Source organism: Arachis hypogaea, chromosome 18, assembly GCF_003086295.3.
Source record: "Arachis hypogaea cultivar Tifrunner chromosome 18, arahy.Tifrunner.gnm2.J5K5, whole genome shotgun sequence".
Classification (NCBI taxonomy): domain Eukaryota; kingdom Viridiplantae; phylum Streptophyta; class Magnoliopsida; order Fabales; family Fabaceae; genus Arachis; species Arachis hypogaea.
This window is the reverse complement of record NC_092053.1, coordinates 65,846,274-65,857,126: the sequence shown is the minus strand read 5'-3', so window position 1 is coordinate 65,857,126 and position 10,853 is coordinate 65,846,274. Positions and strand designations below refer to the sequence as shown.

Genomic DNA, 10,853 nt, shown 5'->3' with positions numbered 1-10,853 from the left:
GAAAGCAATCCTTGAAACTGAATCAATACATTAATTAAAATAGAAAAATAATAATCTCAATCCATAGAAATAAACATAACTCCTAATCTTCACCGAGGAGGTTTAGTTGCTCATGACTTACAGAGAAAACAAGGGTTCTGAAAAGTGTGAAAGTACGGAAGTGAAAAGATCCCCGTAAAGGGTGAATCTTTTTTCCTTTTATATCTAACCTAATTTGATTTTGAAAATAAAATAAAATAATAAATCCTAAACCTAAAAGATTTTGTTTGTAAATAAAAATTTCAAGAATAAAAGATAAGATAATAATTCAAAACTAAATCCACTAAAGATGCTCCAAGAGTGGGGATTTGGTTCGGATTTCCTGGTGCTAAACGCCAGGATTGGCGTTTAGTGCCGAAAGGGGGGCAGAAATGCTCCTGACTTCACTGGTTGCTGGCGCTAAACGGCAGCTTGGCATTTAGCGCCCAAGGGGCAATTTCAAAACTTCTCCTTTTTGCTGAAAACTCTGCCAAATTAATCCGAATTTCACCTGAAATGAATAAAACACTAAAACAACTCAAAGTAGAATCCAAAGAGGATTTTAACCCTAAAATATAATCAACTTACTAAATTCTAACTAAATTTAAGTAGAAAATAAGCAGAAAATGGGTATAAGATGTTCACGTATCACAACACCAAACTTGAACTGTTGCTTGTCCTCAAGCAACTAAAAACACTGTAGGACTAAGAAGTACAAATTGCTCAAGACTTGAGTGTTCATTTAAGCTCTTGCCTAATTACTGAGTGGGATTGATGACATTGTGATTCTGAATAGGTTTGGCATCTCACTATCTTTTGGAGCTCAGAAATATTGATATCCTTCAGAACTAGAACTTAGATGATATTGTGGATTCTCTTCCTACTTATGCTCTGATTGATCCTTGAACACAACTTTTTCTTTTCTTTTCTTTGGTGCTTTGCACCTTGAGCCTAGCCGTGACTCTGTGTTTTGTCCTCAAGCTTAACTTGGCACAAAAACCACCCCAAGCACTTAACTAGGGAACTCTTTGAGTTCTAATTTTTCTTTTAATTTCTCCTAGTTAGTGGTGCTCAGAGCCTTTGGCATACTCTGTAATTTGCAGTTGGGCTCAACTTTTAGTGCTCTGTTTCAAGGATTACTTGGCACATTCACACCACAAGCATATAGTTAGGAAAACACTCTTTGAGCTTTTAATCATTTTTTACCTTCCTAACCATCGATGCTCAGAGCCTTGGACCTTGCTTTTTATTTTCTTTTTTCTTTTTCTTTTTTTTTTGTTGTTTGTTTTGCTTCAAGAATCAATTTCTTACTTACTTTAGAGAATCCATAATATTTCTCTAAATTCCTGTACCTCAGGAATCAACATTCTTAACTTCAAGATCAAATATGCACTGTTCAGTTTATACATTCAGAATAACAAATAATACCACCACATCAAAGTAATAAAAATAACTCAGAATATATAACTCAAGCCTTATGCATTTTACTACTTCTTTTCTTTCTCTTTTGATTTTTCAAGCTCAGTGAGTAATACATGAGACAATTTTTCAAAATAAACGTAAATAACAAAGTAAATACTAAACTAGAAAAATAATAAGGTACTGCTAATGATCATGCAAAAGACTTTCAAATAAATAGCAGAAAACATATAAAATACTGAAAAATAGAAAATAAGAAAAGCAGAAGATAAGAAACTCAACCACCTCAATCATAGTGGCTGTTGCTCCCTTCCGGGAATCCTCTTTGGCCCCTCAGCACATCCAAGTTGCGCCTCTGCCTCTGCTGCTCCTCCACTAGCTGATGAAGAAGGACTGAGTGATCCTTATGCTCTAGCTTCATCTGAACAACAAAAGATGCCAACTGCCTAATAGATGCTGCCAGTTGATCCCAATACTCTCATAGAGTAAAGTAGTGTCCCTGAGGTATCTTAGGCTACTCCTGCTGAGGAGGGGGAACCGGCTCCTCAGGTGGTGCTTGTCCAAGTTCTCGAGCATACTCCATGCCCCTCCTAGTGATCGGTCTGTCAATTATAATAAGAGTGTCTCTATCAATTCGGACACGAGCAGCCTCGCACAAGCAGAAAATGAGGTCAGGGAAAGCTAATCTAGTTGAGATGGAGGCTTTGCTGTATATCTCCTGAGGGATCACATGGTGAACTTCCACCTCATTATCGGGCATGATGCAGTGAATCATCACAGCTCGATCAACAGTAACCTTGAACTGGTTACTAGTGGGGACAATGGAGCACTGAATGAACTCCATCCAGTAATTGGCTTTGGATCGTGCTTTCCCAACTGGTATGGCTGACCTCTGGCATCCTTCCTCTACTGTGCTCCTGGGAGACATATGTCTGTGAGGACCTGGTCCAAATTCTGATCAGTGTTGACCCTCTTGGTGTAAGAGTAAGGGTCATCTCTGGATAGTGGCAACTGAAGCATCTCCCTCACTCTCTTTGGACCAAACTGTAAGATCTCCCCTCAGACCATAGTGTGCCACGTTTTGAACTCAAGGTTTTCATCCTTGATGTTCTTGTAGGTCACCCATAAGTTAGCATAGAACTTTTTGACCATAAGAGATCTAACCTCAGTCACAGGGTTGGCCAGAACTTTCTAACCCCTACTCCGAATCTATTCTTGGATCTCCGGATACTCGTTGGCTTCAAGTCAAATCGCACTTCTGAAATCACTTTCTTTTTGCTGAAAATCTCATTATAGTGCTCCTGATGAACCTTAGTGCAAAACCGGTTGACAGATTGTGGAGAGAGCCTTCTCCTACCTCTTCCTTGAAGAGGATTCTCCAACTTTTGGTGACATAGGAAATGTGAGAAAAGTGAAAAGCAGATTGCCCCAACACCAAACTTAAAACTTTTGCTCATCCCCGAGCAAATAAAAAGAAAGAATGCAAAAAGAGAGGGCGAAGAAAATAGAAAAGAAAGGGGGAAAGGCGTAAAAAGGGTGAGGGGGCTGGGGTTGGGTTTCGGCTACAATGAGAAAAAGGAAAAGGAAGGGAATAAGAAGAAAGGGAATGTAAAGGTAGAATGTGAGGAGAGTAGAAAGAAGAAGAATGGAGGTGTGGTGAAAGGTGAAGAGTGAGGTGGTATATATAGATATAGAGGGGGAATATTGGGGTTGGGGAATTAAGTTGGGTTATGGGTTAGGTGATCTTGGGAGAGAGGGATGGGAAGAGAAAAGATATGATATGATATGATATGGATATTTTAGTGATAGAATGTGATTTGGTGGATGAAAAAGGTGATTTGATGGGGTTAGGAGTAATATAGAGAGAGAGAGAGAGAGAGAGAGAGAGAGAGAGAGAGAGAGAGAGAGAGAGAGAGAGAGAGAGAGAGAGAGAAAGAGAGAGAGAGAGGAATGTTTGACTGGTCAAAATTTGAAGAGAGAGGGGAACATGACCATTCTCATCGGTCAAAATGTGCTCAAAATTTGAATTTAAACATTGCTGGCACTAAATCCCAGCTCCAGCTTTTAGCACCCCAACGTGGTGATGCCCATGCCATTCAAAGCTTTAAAAGCCACCCCTGGCATTTAACGCCACAATTGTTTTTTTCTTTTCTTTTTTTTAGGACGAGTGTTGGCGCTAAACGCCCAGTTAGTGTTTAGCGCCCTGTGAGGCATGGATTTCTTTAAAAATTTGGATCCCCTTTTGGGCGTTTAACACCTAGCTGTTATTTAATGCCAGCTCCTTGCTGCCATCCAGGGTGTTAAACGCACACCTGGCGCTTAATGCTAGCCCTCAGCTTGCCAACTCCGACGCTAAACGCCCACCCTAGCATTTAGCACCAGAGCACTTCGAGTTAATTTTGCTCCAGGGTATTCTGTTCTTCTTCCTGATGCCTTCTGTTCCTGTCCTAAACATTTTGAATTATCACAAACAAAATTAAACCAAGGAAGACTGATATTAAAATGAAAAAGAAATGAAAATCAACTGAAAGAAAAACCAAAGGATACTTAGGGTTGGGTTGCCTCCCAACAAGCACTTCTTTACCGTCACTAGCTTGACAGTTAGTTCTGCTAAGTCAGTAGATGAGTGGACCTCTGGCGATCAATCTCGCCTCTAAGGTAGTGCTTTACCCTCTGGCCATTGACTATGAATCTTTTATCGGAGTTTTCTTTTTGAAGTTTCAGGTGATCATAAGGTGACACTCCAGTGACTACAAAAGGTCCTGACCACCGGGATTTGAGCCTTCCTGGAAAGAGCTTGAGCTGGTAGTTGAATAGGAGAACCCTCTGGCCTGGGTCAAACACTCTTGTGGCTATCCTTTTATCATGCTACTTTTTGGCCTTTTCCTTGTAGAGCTTGGCAGCATTCTCATAAGCATAGTTTCTGAACTCAACAAGCTCATTCAGCTGGAGCAACCTCTTCTCTCTTGCAGCCTTGGCATTAAAGTTCAGAAACTTTGTTACCCAATATGCTCTGTGCTCCAACTCCACTGGCAAGTGACAGGCCTTACCATAAACCAGCTGGTATGGAGGCATTCTAATAGGGGTCTTGAAAGCAGTCCGGTATGTCCAGAGAGCAACATCAAGTCTCCTTGCCCGGTCCTTTCTTGAAGTACTTATAGTCTTCTCAAGGATCCTCTTGAGTTCCCTGTTGGAGACTTTAACCTGTCCACTTGTCTGAGGGTGATAGGGGGTTACCTGGTGTGTGAAATTAGAACTCGCACAACTTCACCGGCAAGTGCACCGGGTTGTCCAAGTGATACCTTAGGTTAGCGAGGATCGATCCCATGAGGATTGTTGGATTGAACAAGAAATAGTTATCTTGCTGGACTTAGTCAGACAAATAGTAAAAGATGGTTGTGTTGATGTAAACGCATAAATCAGTGAAGCAAGAAAATGTTGATGTAAGATTAATATAAAAAAAACAGTTAAGGTCTCGGAGATGTTTATCTTTCCGGATTAATATTTCTTACTAACTACTTTGACAATGAATGATTCGTTCTATGGCAAACTGTAAGTGATTAAAACCTATTTTCCTAGCGAATTAATCTCCTCCAATCCTACTAAAATGCCATAGACAAGGTTAGTCCTTTCGGATTAGAGGGTGAAGTTCAGAAAACTAGTTTAGCACCACAGAAACCTTAATTACCAAAAACTAACCGGATTATGTGTCACATATCTAATTAGCCCAGATATATTGTAGTTTAGGAGGAATGTTTTCAAGCTGTAGCTCAAGCGACCTTGGTTAGAGTATCACAGGAACTCATGTAGAAAAAGGGTCATACTTCTGTTCCACCCAGCTTAATTTAGATGAAGAATGAAAACACACCTTAGAACTGAATCAAACATATATTAAAATAGAAAAGTAATAATATTAATCCATAAAGATAAACAGAGCTCTTAACCTTAACTAGGAGGTTTAGTTGCTCATGACTTACAGAGAAAATAGAGTAAAAGTATAGAAGATCTCTCTGGATCTGAATGTCCATAAACCTAAGTGATCTCATCTTTTTATAGTAAAAGCTAAACCTAAACGATGTTAATTTAAATTTAAAAGTTACAAGGATAAGATACGATAAGCTAAGGAGTGCAAAAATCCACTTTGAGGCCCACTTGGTGAGTGTTTGGGTTGATTTCTGGCGTTCAACTTAAATTCTGGGTGTTGAACACCCATAGGGGAGGTGAGCTCGCTGGTTCCTACTTCCTGGCTGGCGTTGAATGCCAATTTTGGGTGTTCAACGTTGGGGGCTACTCCTTCTTGGGCGCTAAACGCCCAAACTTGGCGTTTAGCGCTAGTTTTGGCAGTCATTCTGGAAAAAGGTATAGACTATCATATATCATTGGAAAGATCTAGAAGTTAGCTTTCTAACGCTACTAATAACTTGTTAATTGAGCTTCTGTGGCTCAAGTTACCCTCGTTGGAATGCAGGAAGGTTAGGATTGACAGCATCTGCTATCCTTTCTTCGTCTCTGCGGAAGACTTTGCCGAATTTGCCCAAAATTCACCTAAAATCATAAAAATAACACAAAAACTCAAAGTAGCATCCAAAGATGAATTTTTCACTAAAACATGGTAAAAATTAATAAAATCTAACTAAAAATAACTAGAAAATGCTAGGAAAAAGGGTATAAGATGCTCACGCATCACAACACCAAACTTAAACTGTTGCTTGTCGTCAAGCAACCGAAAATAATTATAGGACCAAATGGAAGAGAAAAATACATAAGGTTTTAGAGATGTCATTCAAGCTCAGTTCTAATTACTGAATTGGGCTATTAACGCTCTATTTCTGAATAGCCTTGGTATTTCACTTTTCTTTGAAGCTCAGAAATATTGGCATCCTTTAGAACTAGAATCCGGATGATATTATTGATTCTCTTCTTTAAGTTTTTCTTGATTCTTGACCACAGATTTTCTTTTGGTGCTTTGCACTTTTGAGCCTAACCGTGACTCTAAGTGTTTTGTTTTCAGGTATTACTACTTGATACATAAACACCACAAGTACTTAACTGGAGGAACCCTTTGGATTCGAGTTTAGCTTTGCTTAAATTCCCAGACAGTGGTGCTCAAAGCCTTAAGCGTACTCTTTATAGCATTGGGTCACGACTTTAAATGTTCAGTCTCAAGGTTTACTTGACACCATCACACCACAAGCATATCGTTAGGGATAATAACTCTTTTGAGCTTTTTAGGCCAATTTTGACCCTCCTAACCATTGATGCTTAAAGCCTTGAACCTTTTTATTTTGATTTTTCTTTTTATCTTTTTTTTTTCTTTTGGCTATTTTTTTTTGCTTTAACAATCAATCTTTTTGATGTTTTAGAGAATCAATAATACTTTTCTAAATTCGCTGTTCTTCAAGAACCAATATGCTCAACTCCAATGTCAAATATGCACAGTTAATTCATGCATTCAGAAAATAAAGATAAGGCCACCACTTCAATGTGATCAGAATAACTCATAATATAACTCAAGACCTTGTGCACCTTACTACTTCTCTTTCAATAATTTTTTTAAGCTTGATGTGGGATACATAAGACATCTTTAAATAAAATGAAAAAAACTAATACTAAAAAGACGACGAAATCCTAAGTGTGATCATGCACTAGAATAGAAAATAGATAATAAAATAAGGTACAATGAAAACAGAGATAAAATAAATAAAGGGAGAATAAAACTAGACCACCTCAATGATGGCAGCCACTGCTCCCTCCGGGAATCCTCTGGAGCATTTAAGCTCCTTAATGTCTCGCCCCTGCCTCATCTGCTCCTCCCTCATGCTCCTCTGATCTTCCATCATCTGATGGAGGATGTCAGACTGGTCTTAATGTTCTATCCTTAGCTGATCAATAGATGAAGTTAACTCCCCTAGAGATGTAGTCAATTGATCCCAATAGTCACGGGGAGGGAAGTACAGCCATTGAGGAATCTCCGGGATCTCTTGTGGAGGTGGTGGAATGTGTTCTTGTTGTGGTCCTATTACAGGCTCCCTTGCGTGCTCCATACCCCTTCTTGTGATAGGTATTTCCTTGTCAATCAGGGTATCTCCTCCTATGCGAACTCCAGCTGCTCCACATAGGCGATAAATGAGATAAGGTAACGCCATCCGTGCTTAGGTGGAGGTCTTTTCAGCTACTTTGTAAATCTCTTGAGGGATCACCTCGTGTACCTCCACCTCATTGCCAAGCATAATGTAGTGGATCATCATTGCTCTCTCAATTGTAATCTCAGATTGGTTACTTGTAGGGATGATTGAGTGTTGGATAAACTCCAACCATCCTCTAGCCATTGGCTTAAGGTGAAGCCTACCCAGTTGATAAGGCTTGCCTTAGGCGTCCTTCCTTCATTGAGCTCCAGGCACGTAGATATTAGTAAGAACTTGCTCCAGCCTTTGGTCAGAGTTGACCCTTCGAGTGTAAGAGTGCGGGTCACCTCGTGACTGAGGCAATTGCAGCACCATCCTTACACTTTTAGGGCTAAAATCTATGATTTGCCCTCTGACTATGGTGCGCCAGTTTTTGGGCTCCCGATTCACACTAGTGTCATGCTTCTTGGTAACCCAGGCATTAGCATAGAATTCTTGCACCATTAATACTCCAACCTCGGAAATTGGATTGGCGAGAATTTCTCAATCTCGTCTCAGAACTTGGTGTAGGATCTCCGGGTACTCATCTTTCTTGAGCCTAAAGGGGACCTTGGGAATCACCCTTTTCTTCCTCACCACATCATAAAAGTGGTCTTGATAGGCTTTGGTAAGGAATCTTGAAGTCTCCAATGGTTCGGTAGCAGAAGCGGGGGCTTTTCCTTTTCGTTTCCTTGAGGATTCTCTGGTTTTTGGTGCCATGGAGGTAAGATAAAGAGAAAAAGCGGAGTTTTCCAACACCAAACTTAAGAACTTTACTCATCCTTGAGAAAATAGAAATAAACAAAAAGGAAAAGAGAAAAAAGAAGAAAAAGATATAAGGGAGAGGGTAGAGAGGCTTCGGCCTTTTGGGTAAAAAAAAGGGAGAAGGGAGAAGGGAAATTGTATAAAGAAAAGTGTGGAAGAGGGAAAGATTAAGGAATAGTGTGGTGAGAGTGAGTAGAATGGGGGATATATATATAGGGGTGGGGTGTGGGTTCAGTTATTATGGGGAGGGGGGAGGGGGATTATGAATTTGAAATGGGTGAGGTTGGTGGAAAAAGGAGTTAATAGAATTTATGAGTGATTATTGGGAAGAGGAAAAGGTGGGGTGCAGGAATCAAGGAAATTGATAGAGATGTGATGGATGAATGTGGATGAAAAAGTAAGTGTAAGAGGAGAGAGAAGGGATATGATTGAATGAATGGTGGGGTAGGTGGTGGTTGGGTGGGACCAAATGGCTAATGAAGCTTCGAAATTTGAGTACCCCTGCTCCCCCTGGGCGTTCAACGCCAGAATCGGCATTGAATGCCAGGGGTGAACTACTTTTTTTTTAATTGGGTGGGGGGGGGGCATTCAACGCCAAGAATGAGCGTTGAACGCCCAAAGGGGACCTAAAGGTGGTCCTGAGCTACTCCTGAGAGGGTGTTGAACGCGCTGCTTCTACCCCCTTCTGGCGCTGAGCGCCAGTCCTGGCGTTCAACGCCAGAATGGGGATCCCTCCAGGGTGTTCTGTTTTCTCTCCTACGCGTTCCTGTTTCTGTTCTAAGTGCTACGCATGATCACGAACATTAAAAAGAAGAGGAAAACTATGAAAAATAATAGAAAATAAAATGATATGAAATCAAAACTAAAACGATATAAAGGAAAATAAAATTAAGATGTACTATACATATGGTTGGGTTGCCTCCGAAGAAGCGCTTCTTTACCGTCATTAGCTTGACGGACAGCTTCTTTACGGAGGTTCATAGGGGCTCAGATCTTCACCGCTCATGGTGAACTTCCTTCATGTGCTCTCATGAATTAATTTAACAAATTCCAAAGACAGGATCTGGTTCACAGTATGTGGAATGACTGGACTGCTTGTGAAGACAACTCTCATGTCAGGTGAGAAGTCTTCAGTTGGGATCTTCTTGTTCCACCAGCCCTTGGGTACCTTCTTCTTAATGCCTCCCTCCTCAATGGTTGATGATGGATGCCCAACACCAAATTTAGGTTTGATGTTTAGAGACTCTGTAAAGCTCTGCACTGAGAGAGAAGGCTGGAACACTAAGTGTTGCATAGTAGTACCTCCTTTATCCGAGAGAGTGAGGTTTGAGAATCTTAAACAGGATATGATCCTCCCATAGCCTCAGAGTTAGCTCTCCTTTCTCCACATCAATCAAGGCCTTCACAGTAGTTAGGAAGGGCCTTCCAAAGATGATGGAGTTATCCCTATCTTCTCTAGTGTCAAGTATCACAAAGTCTACAGGGAGGTAAAGGTCTTTAACCTTTACAAGGGCGTTCTCTACCAGTCTATATGCCCATTTCAGGGACTTGTCTGCCATTTCTAATGAGATCTTTATAGGCTTCATCTCTTGGATCCCTAGCTTCTTTATCACAGAGAGAGGCATAAGATTGATGCTTGATCCAAGGTCACATGGTGCTTTCTCAAATGTGATGGTCCCTATAGTACAGGGAATCAGAAAGCTTCCGAGATCTGGCATCTTTGGAGGTAGCTTCCTTTGCACAAGGGCACTGCATTCCTTGGTCAGCACCACAGTTTCATCCCCCTTCAGGGCCGTCTTTTCAGAAATTACACTTTTGAAATAGGCGATATAAGGGGTTTCTTCTCCAACACCTCTGCAAAAGAGATATTAACTTGCAGCTTCCTGAGGACTGCTAAGAACTGAGCAAGTTGCTCATCCTCAGGCTCCTTTTGTACGTCTAGAGAGGGTTGGTCTTCAGGTTCCTTCATCTTCATGGGAGTGTGTGTGAGTACACTCACAGTCTCTTCTTGAGCCTTGTTCTCCTTCAGTTCCTTAACAACATTTTCCTCCTTAGGTTTGGCCTCACCTTCCATAGTGAGGACCTTGCACTCTTCCCTTAGATTTATCTCAGTGTTGCTTGGAAGAGTGTTGGAGGGTACCTCGAGTATCCTCTTTCTCAATTAACCGATCTGTATCTCCAAATTCTGAATGGAAGACCTAGTCTCTACCATGAAACTATGAGTGGTATTGGAGAGGTTAGATACTATTGTAGCCAGGTCAGAGAGACTCTATGTGGGTGTCTCCATCTGTTGTTGAGAGGGTTGGAATTGTCTATTATTGAACCTGTTTTGATTGGTTCCACTATGATTACTGTTGAAGCTTTGTTGAGGCCTCTGCTGATCTCTCCACTCGAAGTTAGGGTGATTCCTCCATCCCTGATTAAAAGTGTTTGAATAGAAATTATTATTGGAATTTTTGGGAGAATTTCCTATGTAGTTCATTTCCT

General features: G+C 40.8%; 1 protein-coding gene and 1 pseudogene across 1 annotated transcript; one reads left to right on the top strand and one right to left on the bottom strand.

Moving 5' to 3' along the window:
- Nucleotides 1-4,305: 4,305 nt before the first annotated feature.
- LOC112770071 (uncharacterized) lies at nt 4,306-7,274 on the bottom strand. Its single transcript, XM_025814492.1, has 2 exons — nt 7,164-7,274; nt 4,306-4,674 (listed from the first exon to the last, which is right to left on the bottom strand). Exons 1-2 carry the CDS (start codon nt 7,272-7,274, stop codon nt 4,306-4,308), a joined length of 480 nt encoding a protein of 159 aa, XP_025670277.1.
- Nucleotides 7,275-10,584: 3,310 nt separating this feature from the next.
- Nucleotides 10,585-10,853, top strand: part of LOC112770069 (uncharacterized) — a 52,113-nt pseudogene continuing 51,844 nt past the window's right edge.